The sequence below is a fragment of the Anguilla anguilla genome, chromosome 14 (assembly GCF_013347855.1).
Source record: "Anguilla anguilla isolate fAngAng1 chromosome 14, fAngAng1.pri, whole genome shotgun sequence".
Lineage (NCBI taxonomy): Eukaryota > Metazoa > Chordata > Actinopteri > Anguilliformes > Anguillidae > Anguilla > Anguilla anguilla.
Genome location: NC_049214.1, coordinates 12724030 through 12748365, shown reverse-complemented (window position 1 = coordinate 12748365; position 24336 = coordinate 12724030). Strand labels below are relative to the sequence as shown.

Genomic DNA, 24336 nt, shown 5'->3' with positions numbered 1-24336 from the left:
AATACTGAATACTCATAATTAAATGCAAGTATTTAAAAAAAAAAAAAAAAAAATCTTAACAAAGACAGTCCATTGAATTAATCACGCACCAGAACAAACTCATCAAACTTTGCCACATGGCCTTCTGTCCACCCTGGGGCCTGGGTTCAACTTTCCATTCTGCTGGTTTGTGATTCTTTCCACAGATTCTTTAAACACACTGGATACTTAGCTCCCGCATCCCCATACTCTCTGCTTCTTATCTACAATTGCAGCCATTGCAGCATTTATTAGTCCTTGACTAGAATTACTTTTCAGAGGGTGCATAAAATTGAGTGTTTGAGCTGCAGTGCATGGGAAACAGAGCTTTTAATACAGAGCTGAGAATCTGGTCAGTCTAAAGAATCTGCGTTAGATTCTCGAGCCTCACGCACCAACCCGTGAACCATCCGCAGATGTGTTTCATGGTTGTGGCATGAAAACACAACACAGCTACCATGGCTACCACAAACACATGCGTATGAGGTATGCTTTGATATACCATAACCATTAGACTTTCTCCGTTGCTGTTCTATTGAGTAGTTTTACACCGTTTTATTCTAAACTGAGTTGACGTGCACAGATTCTAATACATATAATTACTTTGTTCAGATATCTTTTGTTTAATTTGTTTGTAAAGCAACAGAAAATTATTTCTTCTCAAATTTATGTTGAGGGGGGGGGGGGAGACACTTGAGAGCAGAGAAGTGTTCCGAGAGTGTGAGGGGAATACCTCCTGTTCAGTACGTGTTCAAATGTTTATTTAAGAGAAATGGGATTTGACTGTCCTTCATCAGCATGCAGGAGGCGTGCTGGGCGCCGGCTGGTCAGCGTGGATTTGGAACCAGTGTGTCACGTTTGATAAACCGTTGCGAGTGTTATTAAGGGGTCACGGTGGTGTGAACACAGCAGTGGTTTGGCTGGGGGGGCACGCTGATGAAATTATTCACCCTTCTTTGCATTTTCTCTTCCTCTCAGTCCAACATCTCCCCTGAACCGCAGTGCAGCATGTCATTAGAGCTCTGTTTTTTTTAAGCATTATGTTGCTTTTTGTACTGATTCAATGACCAGTGACCACAATCTTAATTACACTATAGAGTGGATGCATAGTTTAGCATGCCTCCCAATTCTCCTCCACAAATTAACAAACTTATATCTTTATAATACTGCAGAGGATGATAGCAAGGCAGTGTTTTGCTACAAGAATTGTTCTCATCTAGGTATTCATGGAGTCAATTCCCAAATCCACCACAGTACTTAATAGGAGTGAGATTATATGAGATTGTAATAAGGAGCGAAGGGTATAGGAACCCGACTGAAAGAGTTGGTGGAGAGAAGCAGTTATGGTCATGCTATGTACTGCAGTGGTCTATGGGATCAGCCTGGTGTTAAAGGATCATGAATTTTAAATCCTGGGTGAGACAGAAAGAGGCTGCATAATGAGATCCCCACTGCTCTGTAAAAGGGCCTTAAGTTGGGACTGCCCTGTGTTTCCCACACCCAGCCAGGCATGTGAACAAATAAGAAGTGTGTGTGTGTGTGTGTAACTGTGTGTGTGTGCATATGTATGTGTGTCTGTACGTATGTGTGTGAATGTGAATAATATTACAAAGTGATGATGCTGAGGAACCTGTGGGAGTGGCAATGTCTTGTCAGAGCAAATCTATTACCCAGCATAAAAAGGCCCCAGTGACTCGTATCTCTAACGTGCAGTTCCTACTCAAAAAGTAATTCAGTATGTTGTTGGACTATTGAAAATCAAGTGTGTTCCTGAAATAATATTAACCTAGTTGTTTCAAGAGAAAGCATATGGAAAAAATAATTGGAGTAGATCTCTTTTGCCCATTACTCTTATTTTTTTATCTTCGATTCAAATTTTCCTTTATTTTTCATTAATTCAGATTATTCTAATTTGTTTCACAGCATTTTAGTCATTTGATTAAAGAAAATGAAGAAGATAAAAAATGAAGAAGAATAAAGAAAAATCTCATTTTAAGCCACGTCCTGAGACCAGTGACTACGGTTGTCTAGGGTCTTTACACAGGCTGCACAAAGTCATATTGCACTAACAGCAGGAGAATAAAGATACGAGCCAATCGTCAAAATGCTGGATTTCATTGGTATTGTGTGATGCAATGCATTTGTAGACTGCATTTAAAAATGAAAATATGATATTCAGAGCCGGTTATAGTAGTCTTAATAGCTAGGGACCACATGTTGTTCTCATACTTTGAAATCTTTGTTAGATTTGTGACGATGACATACAGTTATTGGCACAAAATAAGTGAATTTCCCTTCAGTTGTTCAGTTATTTCACTTAACCTCCAAAGACCCAATTCATTTTCATCCCCTGTAGGGGACATGGGTCTAATCTCAAGTAGGAACATAATCTCAAGAATTGTACATCCGACTATGCTGAAGCTGACACTACTAGTGACATTCTGTAAAACATAAAATAAATAATATTTTAAACTATTTTGCTTGATTTATTTTATTTGCCAAAGTCATTAAACAAACGTACAGACACATTATTGAATGCTGCCCAGCAGTGTCGAATACTCAGTCAAGATAGCACAATAAAGCCTGAAGGCTTATTTCCATCATGGTCCCACAGGGAGGAGAGCAGAGAGGGGTAGGAAGAAGAGAGGCAGCACTTCAGCAGACTAAGTTGTGTACAGCAAGCAGCAACAATCATTACAAACAACCGAATCAACCAAACTCAATAGATAGAATAGAGTAGCATTACCTCTTTGAACTCACAAATACAATACAGAAATACAACATGAAGACAACTGACAAATTTATCACAGAAAAACTAAGGTCCATTATCCATGAGCCATTAAAAAATAAATAAATAAATAAATAATTAGTCTTAAAGCTACCAAAGATTGTAATCTCGTTATGATAGCTGAGTATAAAAGTTTTTCCTGACTGTAGGGGGTACAATGTCTGTGATACTACCTCTAGTGGAGTATTTGTGTACCCCCTCACCAAACTAAAACAGTTCATCAGATATTTGGCAACATTCCCATGGCCTATTCTGTGATTCTTGAACCTTCAGCCATCCATATGAGATTTCATAGGTAGATTCAGAACTACCTGAAATCAATTTGTTTTGTGAAGCCTGCAGCCAAGTTTTTAAATATTTAATGATACCACTGAACCATGAGCTGCAAGTGCGGTCATTTTCATTGCAATACGCTTTGTCATCCAAGACACTTGTATTATGTCAAAAAAAATCAAAATAGACTTTTTTTTCTGCTGGGTCTCAGAGGGGTATCTCTACCAAGAACCTACTGAAATAACCGTTTTATGCAATTTTTTATGCAATCGACTGAATGTCTTTCATACAGATGAATCATTCATTGACTGTGCCCGACAAGGGACTCCAACCTGCAAACCGTGTCGATATGAAGCTAGGGCTCCAACCCAGTGCCACAAAATGGAACCTGTATTATGATAACTATATTATTGAGCCTCCTAACATGCAAGATGTACAAACTGAGCCTTCTAACATGCAAGATGTGCAAACTGGCACAAGCTCATTCATCCATCAAATTGTTAGATATTTATGCATATAAAATAACCTTGATAATGAAGCAATAAGGTCACTTTGTGTTAGTTCCCATTTAATAAGATATTTCACAGCCATGAACTTCAATTAATAAACCAAATTCCAATCTTTGAGCAGGAGCATGGAGCAAATAATTTATCCACAACTACCCACAATGCCTGGAAAATAACTTCCATAGGGCACACAAGGAGATTCTACATTGACTGCAGTTCTGCATTGACCTCAATTTCAGCAATATTAACTGGATTTATAGAAACCTTTATGATACAAGAAAGTAGTTCCTACAAGGGCATTACTGGTGTGAAAGAAAGTACATCAGAATCTCATGCACACACTCACACACACATGCACATGTATGCACAAACAAATGGGCCAAGAGAAGAAGCGAAGTCAGAGTTGATTGAAATATGACAAGAGCTTCTCCCTCGTTGCCCCTAGAGACCCATCGGCTGTCACTGTTGTTTTCGGAGACAAATTGGAAAAAGTCAGATGACCCGGGGAAACAAAGGACAGGAAGAAAAATAAGGAAAAATAAATAAAGATGGGGAAACAAAAATCTAAATGCAAGAGACTGACAAAAATTGAGCAGGGGCTATTCCTCAGTGTCAGACCAAAAAAGGACAGCAGTGCTGATGAACAACTAATTTAACTGAGTAAATCAAAATTGCTGTCTCACCATCTCTCCCATCCACTGCATATTAGTTTTTTTTTTCTAGCCAAAAAATGCAGTACATTTAGTACAATCATGCATCTACTTATGGCTTTATGCCTTAAAAACGCAGAAGAAATGATAGCTTGGGCATCATGAAACTACCAAAATGCATTGAATAGGCAGCAGCAACAATAAGAATTAGAAAATTTAAGCTACACTTGGAGCTGAAAAGAAGAAAGTAATCCTTAATTGTAAAATCAAACCCGTTTCAGAATATAGCCATCCTCGGGGTTTCATCAAAGAATGAAAAAATATGCATCGGTGGGGATGATAAATGAATACACATACACACGTACTGAAAAATAACCATACACAATATCTCAAATTGAGCTGAACTGAAGTGCTTTCAGACTGGCCTTCACTCAATTGCCCACGTCTTCTAATCTCAGTCTTTTCACCTGCCAGTGATCTTGCAGATTTTTTGTTTTTCTAAATTAAAGAGTCTGGGATTTTGCTAATATAAGCAAGCATATCTAATTTTCTCTTTCAGCCTGTCAACAAGGGGATGGAATCTTGAGTCAAATTTCTCACAGGTTTCATGCGATTATCAAGTGAAAGAAACACACTGACTGGTGCCTTTAAACACGCTTGTCACACGTCACAAAGCGATGTGTATTACAATGTCTTAATGGACCTGACAGAGGAACGAAAGCAAAGAGAAGCTCAAAACATGGAATGATTTGACTTTCCTTGTGCTTGTCTCTGAAACAATGGCTGTCATGGTTCCATTCCTGGTGGCATCCTCAACCACTGATCGGGTACTATTGAAGCGCCATGAAAGAGTACATGGTGTAATGCCCCCACCTCCAGGACATTGCCTCTAAGTGTGGTTAAGCCCTGCATTACCTGTATGGGCCAGTCACTCCCCGATGACTTCCAAATTGCACCTGCTATGCTCTTCCATTGACCTCTCAGTGACCAATTTAAAACAGGAGACCACACAGCGGATGAGATGGAGACTGCCAATGTTATTTAAGTCTTCAGATAAGATAGAGAGCATGAATAATGGGATTTAGATTTTTTGTATGACATTTCTTTAAAAATTTCAACTTTAAACCTGGTTTGAGCCTTTGAGTGATGGGTGTGAAATCGCTTGAGCGATTCATCATTTGGACTGCATAAAAACAGAATAAGACTGGCACAGGAGATTCAAGAGCCTGAAAACCCATCTTACCCCCCTCCTAGCCCCAGGAAACATTCAGTACTAGGAATCAAAGTTAATCTTAACCTAGAGCTGCATCCCATGTAGCACTCAGAGTGATTATCAGAGGACGTTCAGGGGAAACGGTTCATTAGAGGTTAATCTGAAAACATCACGGTCACTGCAGACAACCCCACTCGTCATTAGACTTGACAGCCACCTAATTAACCCCACGCCGTCACCTTGGTGCGTCTCTAAAAGCGAGTCTGTGGGCGACTGCCACCCCCACCCGCTCATACACTGGTGTTGTCCTGACAACAACCTCTGCGCCCACGTGGTCGCCTCCTCTGAGGACAGGTTTCAGCCTGGCGAGTGCACAACGCATTCGGATGGCGGACGTCCCACGGCTTTTGTGTGACGGGGGCATTTTTTATTTCAGTTATGCCTCCTACTCTTGCTGCTGTCCCTATTCTAATTTCCCCTGGCTGCTTGCATATTTTTAACAGAATTCCCTGGGCTATTTAATTGAAAATAAAGTAGTCAATAAGTGGTTTAAAATAACACTGAACATTTATATATGGAAGTATCTACTGGAAAATGAATCTGCCTTTTTAAAAATGAACCTGCCTGGAAAATGAATCTGCCTTTTTGAAAATGAACCATATGACAATTTAGGCTGAACTTACAATGCACTCTGTAAAAGCAATATACTGCAATTTTCTCAGATATAATATCATAATATAATATAAAAGATAACACCTCACGATATAAGGGCAAATGTACACATTATCCCTATCTGATACTGAACTATATATTTTTTTTTAAATACTTGCATGCTAGGTCTGGCCAAAACAGTTTTCTCTTAGTTGCATATATCCTCCTGGGTGTTATTTAAATTGTAGTCTCCTCACCTTTCAGTGATGAAAACAGGAAACTGCTGGAAACTGTTTGACATATTTACCTATTCAATTATTTAAAATATATTTTTTGGCAAACTCATTTCCAAAACGGCTTTCAGACAAGTTTGTCCATGACGTTTCCTGGGGTTGTGCTAAGGCAACTGCAGTCATTGCCATACCCCTGCGATACCTGCCTGTGCCCCCTCCCTGACAAGTCTGTGGAAGCCTTCCAGCACTGGGAGATTGAGATTGCTGAGTAGAAAATTACACTCTGTATGCAGTGGCCCATGTCCAAAGATCATCTTGTGCGCTGAAATTATAAACTCTTCAAGCGCAGTGTTCTCATGCTGAAGATGAGAGAATTTCTGAAGCATGGCTCACCGAAATGATTAAATAAAGTTTATTGGCAAGCTTGAGTTTACATTGACATGTCATCCAAAAATGTGTGGCTCATATAAATGTTTCACCAGCCTTGTGATTTAACTGCCATTTAAAGGGATAGTTCACCTGCTAGATTCATAAAGAAAATATTATTTTGCTTTTAATATACGGTATGTGTTCGATTTAATGTGTTTTCAAAATGTCTGCATGCCCAGATACTTGCCATTGTAAAGTTAGCAGGTCATCATAAAATCAAAAACAACAGTTACAATGAACAGACACACATACACGCATGCATGCGCGCGTGCGCACACACACACATTCAAAAACAAAAAAATTATCTGGTGGCTCTCAGGGATTTGAATATTGATTCAGAATACCAGCTTCTGTCTTTTCACAGTGTATAACCATGAGTTCCCATATGTCAAAAGAAACAATGGGCATGCATATATAATTTAAGTGCTTACACGTTTGGTATCAGGAGGGTTCACATCCGCAGCATTATGAGATTTAAAATGACGTGTTGTTCTCACACAAACGCCTGAAGCAGATTTCTGGCAGTGCATTGTTCGTGCCTATTATGTGAATTGTTATCTGAGCTTGTCTGGAAATCACCTCAGAGCTGCCTCAGCGCAACCCTGTGCTACAGATAAAAAGATGCTGTTCCCACAAAAAACAGGGTAAACTTGCATCACTGCGCTAATAGACAATGGCCTATAAATCACATGAGCGTGTGGGCCCATGTGGAACAGTGTACACAGTAAAACCTACACCCACCTGCAGATTCTACTTTACAATCCTTGCAGTTAACATGTATGCCTGTACAAAAGCAACGAGACAGTATATAATATATATTCATATATAATATACATGGAAAACTAGTAAAGGTAAAATAAAATATGTGAGAAGTGAAGCAAAGCCCTTTGGTCTCACTTTATTTGAGCAGTGCGTCATATTGTATCAAAGACTCAGAAAGTGTGTAAAAGGATTGCATTATTCACAGAGGGGGATATGCCCATGTATCATTTCCAGCTGAAAATGTTATATTAAATTGCAACAAAATATTGGAGGCTTTTTGCTTAGTTTTTCAAGTGGGAGGTGCAATCACAAATGAAATGCCATGGCCATTACTTGATTTAGCCAGTTCTGAAGCTGAAATGTCACATTACTTTCTGTACATGGACAACACTTCTCAGACAAGGTATATATGTATATACAGAAACCTCAAAGCACATTTGTAAGCTGCTCTGGATAAGAGCAACTTATAAATCAGGACAACAAAGTCGCAGTCTCTTTTCCACCTCAGACTGAAAACACAGCTATTTAAATTCCATCTTGTCCAACTTAATGCTGAACATTAACTATGGCTTTACTATCTCGACCAATCCTATATTGGAAATGCTATCGCCAAACCCATTTGCTATTTGAAACAAAACATCAAGTCTCACTCATCCACCTGTAACGATGGACTGAACTTATGTACATACAACTTCTAGTAAGCTTTGTATAGCAACTACCATAGGTTGTGACCTTTTTGAGCTGGTACCAGCTTTCCTGAACCTTCTGAATACCCTAAAGTTACTTTGGATGACAGTGTCTGCTAAATGCCTCAATGTAATGGTAATGTAATGTATAGAATGCGCATAGCATCTATGGTCCTGATCTATAGCTTTAATGCTAAACTTTGGCTGGCAAAGCCTCTACCAGGCAGACACTAGACCAATAAAAAACCCCTAATCTCAGATGACTTACCTTGTCTTTCCTTGTTTTTTCATCCTGATAAACAGTCCATCTTTCTCCATCATTGCTGTAAGCCAGTTTGTAGGACCCCACAAACTGGACATGTCCAAAGTCTTTGGCTCCTTGGGTGATGATGCCGGTGATCTTGGTGGGGATGAGCAAGTCAACCTGAGGGACAGGTAAACAGAAGAGACTTGAATGACTTATGATAAAATACATTTTCAGTATAGAATATTGAGGATAGATAAAGATTTTGAACAAAACGGCATAATTTTTCAGTGCTGTTCCATACATATGCAGTATTGTTTTAAAGAGACATGCCTTTAGAAAGCATGCCAAACCTTTTTATTAACCTAAATAAGTTCTAATTATATCAGTATATTACATAAACAAAATCTCTCTGGTCTCTCATTTAAATCATACAATAAAAAGACATATAAAAGTCTATACAACAGACTAATAAACTCAGGCTGTCATGAACAGGTACAGAAAAAGTGAAAATGCGGCAAAGAAGATTAAGGATGTGCAGTGTAAAGGAGGACAACCTTCATCAAAATTGGAACTACCAAGCGGTAAGTTTTGATTAATTAACCAAATCTAAATCTGAATTTGAACAAATCTAAATGAAGCAATCTAAAGCCAGTCAGGTACGTGTGTGCTGAATAATGGCCACATTTGGCTAATAAAAGCAAACGACAGAGACCAAATTACGCTGAACATCGTTTATAGCACTTCAGAAGTCATCAGACCGTCTTCAGGTCGGCCACTAAACAAAATCACTCAGTGAATCCAATTGAAAAGAAAATAAATAAATGTACGCATTTGCATTTTGCACAGCCCTGGTTAGAGCGGTCACAGCTCACTGTCACCCCCTAGAATTTGCTTCAATTTTTTTTAAGGGGCTATAACCACAAATTTGACAGGCAGCCTTTTTTTTATACTCACTGTTCTGTCACCCTTCAGATGAAGCTGAAATATTCACATTTGATCCATAACGTAAAATTCACCAAGGACACTTACAGTATGTCACAATGGGTGTTTTGTGCTGTAATACATTATCAGAATCCAGCCAGTTACTAAATGTAATCTCTTGTAGAGTCCAGGATGAATACAGGAGATGAGAAAATGGAGTCTAAAAAATATGTGCTATGACTAAGTACTGTACATGATGACATAATTATAACAACTTCTATAAATCCACATTCATAAGAAAGCACTAACAGGAGACACAGCACTGTATATCAGTTCTTAAAGAAGGAGGAGCAGTACGCATAGCATGGTGTGGTCTCAGAACTACAGTTAGGAAACTGTGTTTTAGACCCGTCCTATGCAATCTTCCCAGAAGTACCATAGGGTCTGCAAACTCTCTTCCTTATAGTCAAAATTAGAGTCTTCTTAATGTGACCCCTCTAATTCAGTGTTAGAAGTTTAAGAGCACACTCCCTCTCAGATTTGAGACTTCGCCTTTCTAGTCTGTCACCTGCATTCAAACAGTTTCTGTCCTTAACTTTGACTAACCAATAAAGTGAAATATAACTGTTTTCTTTATAACATTTACATTTTATGCTGACGTTCAATAGCTGCCCTTGTAGAAAGGGATTAAAAGAGATTGTAGGTATTTATTTATTTTATAAGCAAGTCAGGTGAAGTGCTTTCTCGAGCCTGCTTAAGTAGATGCTCAATTTTCTAATCATTATTGCTACACTGCCTCTCAAAAACAGTTTGGTAGGTTCAGCTCTCACCAAATTACTCTACTGAACATTCTGAGACAAAAATGAACTAATTGTCAGCCATGTATTTACAAATATTTACTGAATCTAGGACTGGATTTGGGTTACTAAAACAAGGTTACAATAGACCACAGGAAGTTGATATGTCACAGAAGTAAATTAGTCAAGTAAATGCAATTTTTGGTATGGCACCAATGTGTGTCCTGTTTGAACCCAGTTTAACTGTCACTGGTCTGTACAGTGCCTTGAAACAAAACAGAGGTCTGTATTCAATCAATATTAGTCAACTTTGATTCACAATTCGACATGTTATTTTCTTCTCCCACAAACACAACTTTGCAAGCTAAAGCAATCATCAAAATTAACTTTCTCAATTGTGAAGGAAAGCAATTTGCATACTGATTGAGTCCAGACCGTAGGTCTGATTTGCGTAATGTCTTTGTATTCCTGTTGTCACACAATGATAATAGGACTCTATCAACACAGCCTTATGCTTCCATCTTGCAACAATCAGATTCATTATAAATACACAGACAGTTATTGCATCCGGTGCTTTTCATTTCAGTACCACGGGGACGCTTGAAATTCATCCACTTTGAGGAGTCCTGGCCATTGAGGAGCCACAAAGCTTTCTCTCTGATTACTTGCAATACACAACAAGCGTAATCTCATCCAGGTCCAAGCCTCCACAGACCCAAACGCACATCGCCAAGGGCTTTGGTGTAATTGCTGTCCCAGGTCACGGTCACAGCGGCCTGTCCCCGCGATCCCCCCCGGCTTCTGATGCCGAACCGAACCGAGACGAAATAAGCTCATTAAAGGGGAACACACTTAGCGGCGAAACGCTCCGAATCCATTTTCCACACAGGCAAATGCATGCCTTTGAAGTCTCGCCGCAACCTATCAACGCCCGTGGCAGCGCCATTTAATCTGCTCATTAATCTTCCATGCTCCTGAGGACACGGAGACATGGCTGTGCCCGTTTCACCCGGTGAAAGCCAAAAGAATGAATCCGTTTCACACTGCGGCATAGTATATCATGCATTAAATGCATAAAACTGTTTTAAAGTATCGTACAATGTACTAAATATCAAACTTTTCATATAGAACCCAAAAAATGCATGTCTTAAGTATTCCAATGCAATTATATATGCATTACATATTATAAAGAATGGTGCACTCATTATGTAGGTACATATATGTGATAGCGCAGAGTAAGCAGTCTATTCAGATGTAATTAAATATTAATTACACATGTATTTTCACAGATAAAAAGTGTCAAGGGAGAATGAGAGGCCCTTGTGGCCCGCAGTTGTGGTGTAAGTGCTAAAAGGTTAGCTTCACAAACATACACGCACAAAAGTACACACACACACACACACACACACCCTCACTGTGCTGAAGGGTGGTTCATGGGGAGATTGAGGGTGTAGGTTTCAGTATTCAGGAGCATGATAACCCCACAACGCACATGAATATATATATATATATATATATATATATATATATATATATATATATGAATAGTAAGAGGCCAATACTTCCCATTCTGAAATTGTGTGATTCCTTTGACTTTCAAATTGCACACGCTAGCCCCCCTTTTTCCCAGGGACAAATGCCTGCAGGCTAAACTCTAGGCTGTGTATTGTATACAGTTCATTCAAGGCCAATTTTTATGTATAGTCCAAGTGCCCACGTACTTACTGCATCATACCATGCCCCATCAACTCCTGAATGGCGCAGCCACCATTAAACCCTCAACGGAGGCGAGAGAAATCACTCGCCATGCTCCGCTTCTTGTGTTGCAACAACGAGGGATAAACGACACCCTGTGATCTGCCGTCCGTGATAAAATGGCTAACCGACTAGAAAAGCTCTTCTAAACCCCCTTTTCTTTTTCTTTGTTTATTTTATTTATTTTTGCAGAATTGAATATGTAAAATAATATAAAATAAAATAAAATATGTGCTTTAAAATAGGATACATCTTACACAGAACATTCTGTTGTCACAGCATGCCATGGATGTCATTTTTTTCTGCACTGCTTGCGTGCAATGACAGGAGAGATGTCCCTGCCAGCATATATTACAGCTCTGCTCAAACGACCTCCTCTCTTTGCAACTGGAAGGAGCGGTTCAGCTGGGTCAATTCAGGAAGTAATTAATTGAATGAAGTGCTTAAGTGCTCAGGTGAAAAGCCTACTGTGCAATATGGCATGCGGATTAACGCTGAATAACCTCCGTACCAGGTGTGTAATCTATTCCACAGAGTTTTTCATTTCACTTCTGGTTGTGGGGTGTGCTAGTTGTACAGAAACCATCTATTGTGTCAGGTTAATGGACTATTGTTAAATCCAGGTGTCCTTTAAATGTACCCTGTGGTTTTGGTGAATAACTAAGAGCAAAGGCCACTGTTAATATTGAAATTGAAATAGGTATTTAAAAAAAAAAAAATCACAGAGCGTACGCAGAATTTCGACAATATGACCCTGCCAAAAGGTCATTTACTTTTCATCTTATTTTTTCTTCAGCTTAAAAAAGCACCTACATTTCCCAATATGCCTTCTGAATATTCCACCAGGACCAAATACGCCAAAAACAACATTGCCAATCAAAGTGCTGGCGAATAAACGCAGCCCTATTTTTGGCTGGACCGCAACAGCGGGGCCAGCCCTACAAACGCGAATGTCTGTGACTGACTGAGTGAGTGATGAAGTTACACCATTGGTCGGCCGAGGTATGAAGTCACATCATTGGTCGGCCGGATCATGTGTGTTAGGTACAGCCATATACTAGGTTTTAACCTGGTCTTGTTTCTTCGGAAGCAGTTATATGTTGGTGTTCACTGAACTCACCAAACTGCGTTTGTAAGGGGAAAACGCAAACAAACAAACAGCAGCAACAACAGCGGAAAGCATTTTTTTATATCTTGTGTCCAATATGAGGATCACTAGTCCCTGAGAATAAAAAAATGGAATTTATAGTGCGTTGGTCAGTTTACTGCAGGATATTGCTCAATGTTGAAATGTTCGACATGCAAAGCTGCAGCTGATTCTTTCTAAACACCTGAGAAACAGATACAATGGGCTTTCATGGCTGCAGTGTTAACAAAAGTCTTCTGATTCCAAAAGTCTTTGATCACACACACTTTTCTTGGAAACTGGTGAGAGAGAGGTTTTTCACGTATCGTATGATTAATCCTGGTATCATATAAACCTGCAGAAGAGATAGTGTTGTGGTTTCAGGCCGGAGGAATGTGGTGCTCCTACACTCCAACATTGCCTGAGGGGCCTGTACAAACACAATGGGAAACTGCACCTTGAACCGATGATATAAATTAGGCTATGAAAATAACAGGCTACACAAATACATACCAACTATGGGAAAGCTCACTAAAATATGTGTTTAACAAAATCCTTTAAGCAAAAATTTTGAATGATTAAACTTTCTGGCAAATCAACATGTAATGTTGTAACATTTTCATGTAATGTTGTTCAACAGGTCAAGTTACAATAATAAGAGCACTCACTCATTGGCTTCTCATATATTGCCATTCTACATGCACATATGCCAAGAGACTATAGCGATATTGACAGGCACCCAGCAATTTGGAACTACAGACCAGAGGTTTGGATGAGTGTTGGAACAAACCGAAAGAGCCCTTCACTTCTCCGCACTCACGGGTTGAGTACATCAAGGCATAAAATCTAAATCCATTTACAAGGTCAGCGCCGAGAAACCGCACCCCATAATAGATTTTGCTTCAGTGAACTGCGTGATTTGAAGGCAAAGAGGGGGAAAAAAAAGCCACGCTTCAGATTATTACAGCCTGCCACTGCGTCAGTTCTCTTACGTCCTTCTCCGCTCGACACGGCGTTCATTCACAATTTCACCCGTTTTTGCTGGGAGCTAAGGCATGATAAATCTGATTTTATCTCCTCATCTGTATGTCACTGACCCAGCCCCGCACTGCAAATCTGCTGAGAGTGTATCTACAGCACAAATTATTTGCCAACAAGCTCTCCCCCTCGGTCCGCTACAGCTTTATAAAATCCCAGGAAGGCCTCAGATCTGATGAGTCGGTGATCAGAAGCAACCACGGCTCACAACTGGCAGTCAGATACGATAAGGCTTGCATATATAATGTGCCATCTTTACAGGGTTGATTCGATATGCACATTCAGGCTAATTGGGGCTCATTCTAAAAGTTCAGAAGAAGTCAACTCCTCTGCCCCAGTGAGTGAAGCATCACCTCTTTGCTGTCAGATGCTGTGAATACTGAATCATACACACAAAAATAAGGTGTTTAGACCAAGATCTCATCTGACAGCAGCCAATGCCATTAAACACATTGGCCCAGAGTCAATCACAATTTATCATTTTACTTAAAAAGTAAACTTCAGTGGTAGTTTTTTTACTCACAATGTAATCACCACAAATTAATATGCCAAGCTGTATTTCTGAGGAGAGAAGTGAACACATGCATTAAGGATTTGTGCCAGTAAAAACACGCCGTTATTTGGATCCATATATTTGCAATTCACAGAGATCAATCTCCTGGCTTCTAAAGGGACTATAATTTTTTTGTACCAGATTAAATAATTATAAAAAATCTGTGAGATTTCCTGAAACCACTTAGGTGTCTCATAACTTTGGTTCTACTGACATATTGTAGAACATATGGCAGCCTAGCAACAACTCTCACTTGCATTCTCTCTCTCTCTTAGTTTAATGAATATTAATAATTATTATTACACACCAGAGTTCTCTCAAGCCCTTCTCCTTTCAGCTGTCTCATGAAGAGTGAAACCTGAGTGAAAGCTGAAAACATCTTGACATACAAGGAATTTCTAGATACTTTATGCTAATTTCTGGATGTCAATTAGCATAAAGTGCAAACAAGCAGTGGAGCACCAATTACTCAAAAAAATAAATAAATAAATAAAAAGGACAGAACTCAGTATGTCTTAAAAACCTGATTAATCATAACATTAGTATTAAATCATCAATTAAGTATGCAACACATTTCAAGTACTTAAAAGTATAACACCTGGTCAAAGAGAGCTTTATCCATTTCTGCTCTTAATACAATTAGCTGAATAATATGTTTGATCTGACATGTTCTATACATTCATTGATGAGCTTTGAGCATTGATCAGTTAATTTTTTTTTTTTTTTTTTTAAATCTCCCTATGAGAAACATTTTACAGACTGTGTACCAGGTACAATACAAAATGAATATGCATATTGTCAGGGTCTTAAATTTTAATGAGTAAATTAAATTTGAATACACCAGCATATCTGTCCAGTAATTACGGTGATTACCAGCTTTCAGTGGGGGCCTGGTGAATTCTGATGCTTGAAATGGTGCAGTAGGACGAGAGGCTGCAGAGACACAGGCCTGTCGGGATCATTATTTAAAAAAAGAAATCCTTCCAAATATTCACCCTTTGATCCAAGTCACATTTCGTCTCTATGGGTTCCCTGATATGTATCTGATTTGTCAGCTATTTAAAGATGAATCGCCTGGAGAACATATTGCAATCAAAATGCGACCAAATGTCACCTCGCTTGTTAATACAGTACATCATCTTGTTTCACTGTAACACGTTTGTTCTGTTTCAAATTTAGTTTTGTACATTATGATTTTTCTGTGATAAGAGCATGATGTATTTAGCAGATACAGAAATGTTTAGGTTAAAATAACCAAGCTTTCAATTAGCCTGCTGGCGTTTGTGATTTTTCCTTCTTTTGCAGTGTTTGTCCATAGAGGTCAAGTTAATGGACATGGAGCTACAGTAAAGTAATGTTTACTTGGTCAAAGTAACGATAACAATGTTGTTTGATTATTATTATTTGATACAGCAGTGTATCCGAGCTATACAACTGATGCTTGCTGTGATCATGCCATCTCAAAATACGGCAACCAGGAGCACACACAATTCAAATGAATACTACACATACCAAAACTCAATACTAATCCCTATAATTAGCGACACACATGGTGCAATTTGTCCTGGTATAGTAACATGTCAGGTAGAGGCATTCCTGTTGCAGAAACATTTAGAAACATTAGTTCACTTCTAAGAAATGTAAGCAATCATAAATTCTCAAAGTTTGTTAGTGCATAATTTAATCTTTATCAAAAATCAACAGTTCAGAGGATACACACGTTTCACAATTACTTCCTCACCTGAAATAAAAAAACTAACCTCACCTCAGTCAAATATTAACTTCTGACTACCTGGTCGATGTCTGCTGTAGTAATAATTTCTAAAACAATTCTCAAAAGGCCCTAAACATAATTGAGGCTGTAACCTTTCCTAAACATTTGCTTGTTTCTGAACATTACTTTGGTTTATTTCTTCCATGTTTCTTCTTATCACCTTGTACTCAAGTGATTATGTCAATAAACCCCCCAGCAGAATTGTGCAGCTCATGTTATTTTGTGCAACAACACAAATCGTTCCATGGGATTCACTAAAACAACTTGGAAAGTCATTACACGGTTTTCGTTACATGAAGGACAGAAGCATGAGAGCACGACAAAGGCTGGGTGCGCTTCTACAACAGAGGTGAGACAAATATACTTCAACAGGCTCTTTAATGTTCAAGCATCCAAATCACGCAATTTACAACTGCGGTTCTCTGTGGATTGCCTGTTTTCCATTGACTCACATTTATATGAAAGTGCACAATTTTCTTTTTTTCTTTGTGTGGAAAAAATACAGGAATTTAACTTCACATCAAGTTATGAAAAAATGTTAATGGACAGGGTTTTTAACATGCTCACAGAACACATATCGTATCATATCTGCATGTACAATCATCTTCACTTCCTTATTCTGCACCATTTTCAACACAACTCAAAACTGTTTTCATGTTTAGACTTTGAGAGAAGCATGACCAAAACCTTCCTTCATTGGGACACATGTTAAGAACACTAATAAGATCCATGAAAGGGTATACACACTTACAAACTTGAGTGTTTAACATTGGCCGATTGGATGCCAAAAGGACAAAGCAGTTGATATCACAGAAGCCTACTGGGAGATTTCTTGTATTAAACAGGCAGTGTCTCACCTCACCCCTGAACACAGTGTGCAGCAGTACTGAAGCTACGCCTACTCCTGTCTGCCTGTGCCCTTAATGGTACGCTCATGAGCACTGAGGAAGCTACAGTAAGCCTTCCCCACAGCGGAGGAGTGGACCGTGGACTGCACTCTTTCACCCATACCCATTAAACCTCTCCCAGCACCTGACCGGGAAGCACAACCTGAAAATCAATAACAGGGCCTGCTCTCACAGGATACTTCAAAATGCAAGGGCTTTCAGTAGCTCAGAGAAGCTGGCATTCCAATTCTTTGATTCAACTCTGAGAGTACATTTCAACTCTCAAAGAGTACATTTGATCCCCCCCAAACTGTAACTTTAATAAACATTTAACACTTTATTGTGATCTTGTATAATTAGTACTATATTTATACAGTTCAATAAGTGGTGAGACTCACAATAATGACCTCCGCGTGATGGTAAATGGTTTTTATACAGCACAGATGGTAGATTGCAGGGAGCAGGGAGCGATATAGTGAGGTAAAACTCCAGTTATTGTTGTGTGGAGTTAGACGGAGCCGTTGTGCAGAGTGATGTCGGAGCACACAGAAGCCAAAACTGTTGGAAGCAATAATTTAAGGTGGTTTCATTTTCAACAACTGAATGAAACAAAACATAGAGATTGCTAAAAAAGAAAAAAAAAAAAAAACCTCCCCAAGTCTGGTGCTACATAAAAAAAATAAAAAACACCGAGGTAACAGGGGTCACCTTTGGCGATCTAGAGTTGATGCAACCTACCCAATATTCAGAATGGTCTATTAACCAAAACATAGCAGGCTGTACCTCTGTAACAGGATTAATGAAGGCAATGGCACATACCAGGGCTAACGGAGAATCAGCCCCAGATGAGCATGCCTGTGTGTGAGACTGCTGCTCTCCCTGGAGAAGGGGCAAGGTTATAGTTCACTTTTGGAAAAGATTTGCAGATGACATTTGGTGGCAAGAGAGGTGATATTTTAATGGTAAGGGCGGTATACCCCTGGAGCACCGTAGCAAGGTTTATTTGAGGGTGGAATTCATTAATTAGCTTGTTCCCAAGTGCTGCATCTAGAGAAGCAGCACTGGTTATTCAAGAGAAGCTAATTTAAAAGTAAGACTGCAGGACAATCACAAAAACATGCTTCAGCAATTTAACAGTTTATAACGCACAAGTACTGACTAGAAGCAGTGCGGAAATTGATTAAATGCTGTATTGTACATTATACATTTGTACAACCTCAAAAGCAATTATTTTTACTAAAAATGTAGATAATTCCAATGAAATCAGTTTCAATTTCTTCTGCATGCAGCATATTGAATTTATGCTTTGAAAATTTGACACAGAAGTTATTTTATTTGTACTAACAGAGGATTGGTGGAGCAGATAGAGAGGGGTCAGTTTAGGGGGCAATCTGATATTAACAGACAATGAGCAAGAGAACTCCGACTTTTCAAGGACATTTGTAAGATAGCAATCAATGGTGCCATGAAAAGACATAATGTGAGACTGTTTTACGTCTCATAAGTGCCAAATGATGACATTTCTTTAGCCATCATTCATGACGCTAATGTGTCCCACTTGTTTTGCTGTTTGCCTCAGAGCTGTGTAGCCATGTGAAATTCCTCACCACTTAGTGAGGGCAGCATCTGTGGTCTTCATGGGTTTAAGCAAAAATAATGAGACGGGACTCTGCAAATAAAGTGTTAAAACCTGGGGGCACAAATTATTTATCTTGGAGAGCAGCAGGGCATGCACTGCACGACACAGGGCAATTGTGCATTATCAGTGGCAAGTGAAATGTTGGGGGAATGGCTTTCTTCTTATATACCTGAAAGTCTGTTACTGAACACAAACACAAATGAGGACAGCAAAATCCTCCATCGCTAAGAACACCTGACACAGTTACCTGGGATGTTATTATTAAGTCCCAAATATTACTAATTGATTGCAAATCTATCATCTGCGTACTACAGACAGCCACTTAATTTAGACTTGGAGTTCAAAAGTAAAACATGTTATCATATTATTGTATTATATTTAGGCTTTTAAGACAGACTGTCGACACACATCCATCCCTTTATAAATAGTACTACACTTATATTAATAGGTGTACGATAAATTAGTTCATTTAAAAAACCAAAGATGAATACTAGGGTTGCTAATGATATAAGTCTTTTGTATGTGATGATAGTAAACAAACAAACAAACAAACCCTCTATGGTCTTTGATAAGGCAGGGTAATGTCAGAAGTAAGCCAATATTCAATTCAGTTGTATTTGTATAGCACCTCTCACAAAGGACCAATGTCTCAGTGCTCTTTGAGACATTCCTGGCCCAGGCCCCTATGAGCAATCCATTTGGCACATGCTAGGCTAAGAGGTGCTATACAAACAGATCCAGATAATGCTGCATAAATTGAGCTGTTATTCAGTTCTGTTCATTCTTTAAGAAAAGAAGCAATTTTCCACCGTGAATATGTTATGTGTATTCTGTACATTCTGTATACCACTTTGTTCCTCAGTATAACTGCAAATGTGATTTAAAACAATGTGCCCAAAATGAGCTGATCTTACAGCAATGAAGAAGCACCACCCTCATAGAGCTACCATCCATCATGTTCTTTTTACAACTGAGGAAATAAAGATATTGCAGATTAAATAATCTGTTCCTTCTGTTCACGTAAAAATGCTTTGGCTGTTCCCCTAGTTTAATTGAATTGTAAGTCTGAAATGTCATTTGCTACGAAAAACATATTTCAAGGGCTAATTAATGAGGTAACAACACTGCCAAATCCCACTGAAGACTGCCCGTTCATGTGTGCAGGGCAGTGCTAGCCAGAGCTGCGGCAAGGCGATTCTAAGGGTGGTAGTGTACACAATTACTGGCTTTCTCCCTCTCTGTTGTGTGATTTGCTTGCAAATGTGCATAATTAAGCAATCAGCATGTGCCAGTTGGAATACTTAGCTGATCACTCCAGCAGCTCCAATATGCCTTCTAAGACGATTAAGATAAAGGGCCTCTAGTTGAACGTGTGCAAGTTCACTAGTGCGTGCGCGTGTGTGTGCGTGCGTGCGTGCGTGCATGTGTGTGTATGTACATCTGTTGCTGGCCAGCAACATAATGGTTTAGATCTAATATAGACTGATGGTGATTGTGTGTGCACATGTGTGCATATGCAGGCATGCACACATGTATGTTTAATAAGTGTTATAATAAAAAGTAATGGAATAATGTGGTGATAATACATACAAAAATATGCAGGCAAAAAAAGTTCCCGAGTATCTTGCAGATTACTTTGCAAATATAAAATAAATTATTGGTTTCATGCAGCTTTGCCTTTATAGTTCTGGATGTGTGTTTACAAAGCTCTCACCCATAGAGTGGCCAGAAACTCTGAAACACATGCGAGAGTCACGTTTCCCAACCAAAAAATAGCCACTGAGAAATAAGCACATCTCACTCTGAAGACAGGAAAAACAAGGATAGAAAAAGCTGCGCAAATGCAACTTCACATGTTCATACATTGGTTATTTACTCCAATGTTAGCTATAGACTATACTTTCATAATAACCCATCTAACACATAGAAATCTGACAATGGCTTGAGTAGATGAGCAATGCTAAGGGAAATGAAACTTCAAAAATAATTTTGCTGTCTTTATGTCTTCGGTCAGAATTCAGGCTGCTTTTCGTTTTGAGAGCAAATCCTCGGAGAGGGGGTCCCGACACCAGGGGGACAAAGGTCGCAGAGCGTGCAGGGTAGAGCCGCGCCTGGGCTGTCGGTCAGTCCTGACGCAGGCTGGCTAACGGCGTTCCGGGGACAAAGTCATTAACCCGCTGCCCCTCTCCTAGGAGTCATTAAAAAATAAAATAAAAAAATGGTGACATTCATGAGATGAAGACATCGAGCAGAGGTCGAGGAGTCGGGGGATTCTAACACAGGCACGGATGCGGTTTGCATTTCAGACGGCCTGGCGGGTGACCAGCCATGACAGAACACTGCGACTGTTCTTTCCGCCACTCTAGATCACTTTCCCATCACATAATCATCACCCTTAGAATAGCGCCTTGTCCTGCCTTCATACTAATTTTATGGTACTTTGTGTCTTTCAAATTGGGCAGCAAAATATCCTTAAAAATACTATTACATGAACAGACTTCCTAATTCCACTTTAAAATATGTCACAACATTTCTTTCATCTCTCTATGACAAAAATACTTGCTCCAAAATTATTTCACAGATTATTTCAGCTATATAAGGTTTTGAGATGTACCAGTGTAACAAGCATGGTGGTCAAAACAGCAGAATGGTAGCAGTCTTCAGACTGAAGACCCAGCATTACAGACGGCCTCTACTGTTTTACCCCAACCTTTTCTAGAATTTTTACCTAGCTCGAATACATGATTAGGTGCAATTCATTTTTCTGTTTCTCGAGTCAATGGTTCTTTGTGTTTGCTAAATCAATGTAGTTTAACTCTCATTGGGTTAGATTTGTTCTTGTTTTTGTAACTTTTGTCTAGTGTTCAGTTAACCTAGCTGCACTTGCTTACTTGCTTTTCACACTGCAGCTAAGAATATCCAGCACTGAATAAAGCCTGGACATGGACTCTAAGGTCTCTTCCTCTACCACAGGACATAATAGGTAACCTCAGCCTGACCTCCTGACTTGACTGTTGGTGGTGGGCAAGAACATTTGGTGAGAGGGGAGTTGGAGTCATATTTACTGCAAAGTTCATGCAAAGTGAAAGAGGGCACGAGAAGAGAAATGAAAGCAATTTAAAACTTAATTAGCCTGACAACAGGAAATGGCTGTCTGAAATAGACAGAAAGGAATGAGCCCAGGAGACGGTCTGTGACAAGTTTAGAAGAGGTGTGCCGAGTCAGCCTTACAGACCCATCCACTGGATCCGCAGAAGGCACTAGAAGAAGCACAGGGCTGTGAGCATTCTCTAACCGAAAAGGCTAGGGATGACACATCTCCTTCAAGAGTCCACTTCAGTCCTCATCCGCATTTTTTTAATTATAATGAGTCTACCTGACAGCTTCATTATTTCAGTTTTCATCATATCTCATTGCAAACTTGATTAAGGGAACCATAGGGGGAAATTCAAACAGGACGCATGCTGATGCAGTATTTCTCATTACTTTCACACTAATGGCATGGTCGACCTTTGCTTGTTTTAACCATGGAGTTTTCTGTCACACTTGGTATTTGCAAACAGCCTCTCTAATAACTGAACCAACAATGACAAATTACACAGTGCATTTGCATATGGGCCATGCATTTCTACATAGAAATAGACACTAAAAATATTAAATAGGAAATAGCATATAAACATATATAAATGTGAGAGTGTGACTAAGTTTAATATAGTTGCATCAAACATACTCAAGAGCTCGACACTGATTATGAGTAACTGCAACTTCCCGTTTAATAGCTGGTTCAGTGAACTGGTTTGTAACTCAATTTGTGAAGTTCATATCTCTGAGGTTCTGCTGTATATAAAGGTGATAGTATGCAACAGTGAAACAGTAATGTGTGATGTGAATGTGAACCAAGGCAGTCTAAACTAAACGATGACTGCAAGGTTATGATCGTGAACTCTCTCAATACTCACAGACAGTTGATTTTGTGTCAGTGCAGTTTGAATATGTTGTGTACAGGAGATAAATCACATCACAGACTAGTCTGAAGAATTTTGGTGTAGCAAAGTGTAATGTAAATGTCAAGCCGTCTTCTAAGCAAACATTCATATTCACTCCACTCATCTGTCCATCAGTTGTTCCATTACTGATTTGAAACTAAAAAAATGAAGCGCACACAAATCTTTGAATGTGACTGGATATGCTTCTGTAAACACAACAACAGAGCATTATCTTGATGTTGTAGCTTGTCATGCCTCCTAGTTTGACTTAACATAGGTTAGGTAAGAGTAATATTTAATATGTGAGCTGGACTTGGCTATGAATAACTGTTACAAAATTAGTATTGTACCTTATCGGACCAGCGTTTTGTAGTTGATCCAATGACCTTCGGTATGCACTTATTGTACGTCGCTTTGGATAAAAGCGTCTGTCAAATAAATATAATGTAATGTAAGCAAGGCTCTTGTCCCTGTGGTCTTCCCAAATTCTTTTAGGTAAGAGAGTCATTGACTACGTTTACATGCACAAAATATTTCGGTTTTTGCCCTTGTTCCAAAAAAGACAATATTCCTACTAAGCTGTTTACATGGCTAATGAAAATGAATATTCCACTAATATTCCCGTTTACATGCACCCGTGCATACTCCGATTAACATAATGACGTACGTCCTATGGCTACAGCCTCCCTCTTTCATTGGTTCAACCACCTTCTTGAAAAGGTTGGCGTTGCGATATTTGCGCATTTCCAAAAACCTGTTGCTATCCAAGTCTTTCATAATGTTTAAAAGTAGGTGTTTCTCCTTCCGACTAGAAATCCGACTTTTCTTTTGTGCATGCATCTCTACCCCAGCCTTGCAAACTGTTGGCTAGTTGGTTTTTTTACAACGCACAGAGCTGACCGTAAACAGGCAAGAGGCTGTGTTGCAAACTGCAGTAAAAACCCCAATTGAGACGCATATTCCGAATGCGCTGTATACATGTCCAAAGGATGCTCCTAAATCCCAAATAATATCGGAATATCCCACATTTCTTTATAGGAAAATGCTACATTCGGAATAAGGCCTAATTCGGAATATACAAACGGAATATGCTGTTTACCAGTCCCTATCAAATTCGGAATATTGTCATATTCGGAATAATAGTGGAAAATTAGTGTGCATGTAAACGTAGTCATTGTTGTCATTAATAGCATTGTCGATTTGAATATATGGAACAGTACAAAACCATAATCACTTACAATAGAATATTTTGTGTTGTGGGCAAGAGTATGGGGTTTGTCAGTGTTTTTTTTTTTTAAATTTTTTAACAAGAATTCTTTTGATATGTAATTCAGTTTAGTTTAGTTTATTTGGATATATATTAAATTCAATTTAAATACATTTGAACAAAGGCATATTACACCC

The 24336-nt window shown here is 39.1% G+C and overlaps 1 protein-coding gene across 6 annotated transcripts in view; it reads right to left on the bottom strand.

The window, feature by feature from the left end:
• edil3b (EGF-like repeats and discoidin I-like domains 3b) overlaps nucleotides 1-24336 on the bottom strand; it is a 110620-nt gene that overhangs the window by 7036 nt on the left and 79248 nt on the right. For all 6 annotated transcript variants that reach the window (XM_035389853.1, XM_035389854.1, XM_035389855.1 and 3 more), the window contains one exon: nucleotides 8478-8633. In XM_035389853.1, the coding sequence (XP_035245744.1) occupies nucleotides 8478-8633 (156 nt within the window). The remainder of the gene's footprint in view (nucleotides 1-8477; nucleotides 8634-24336) is intronic.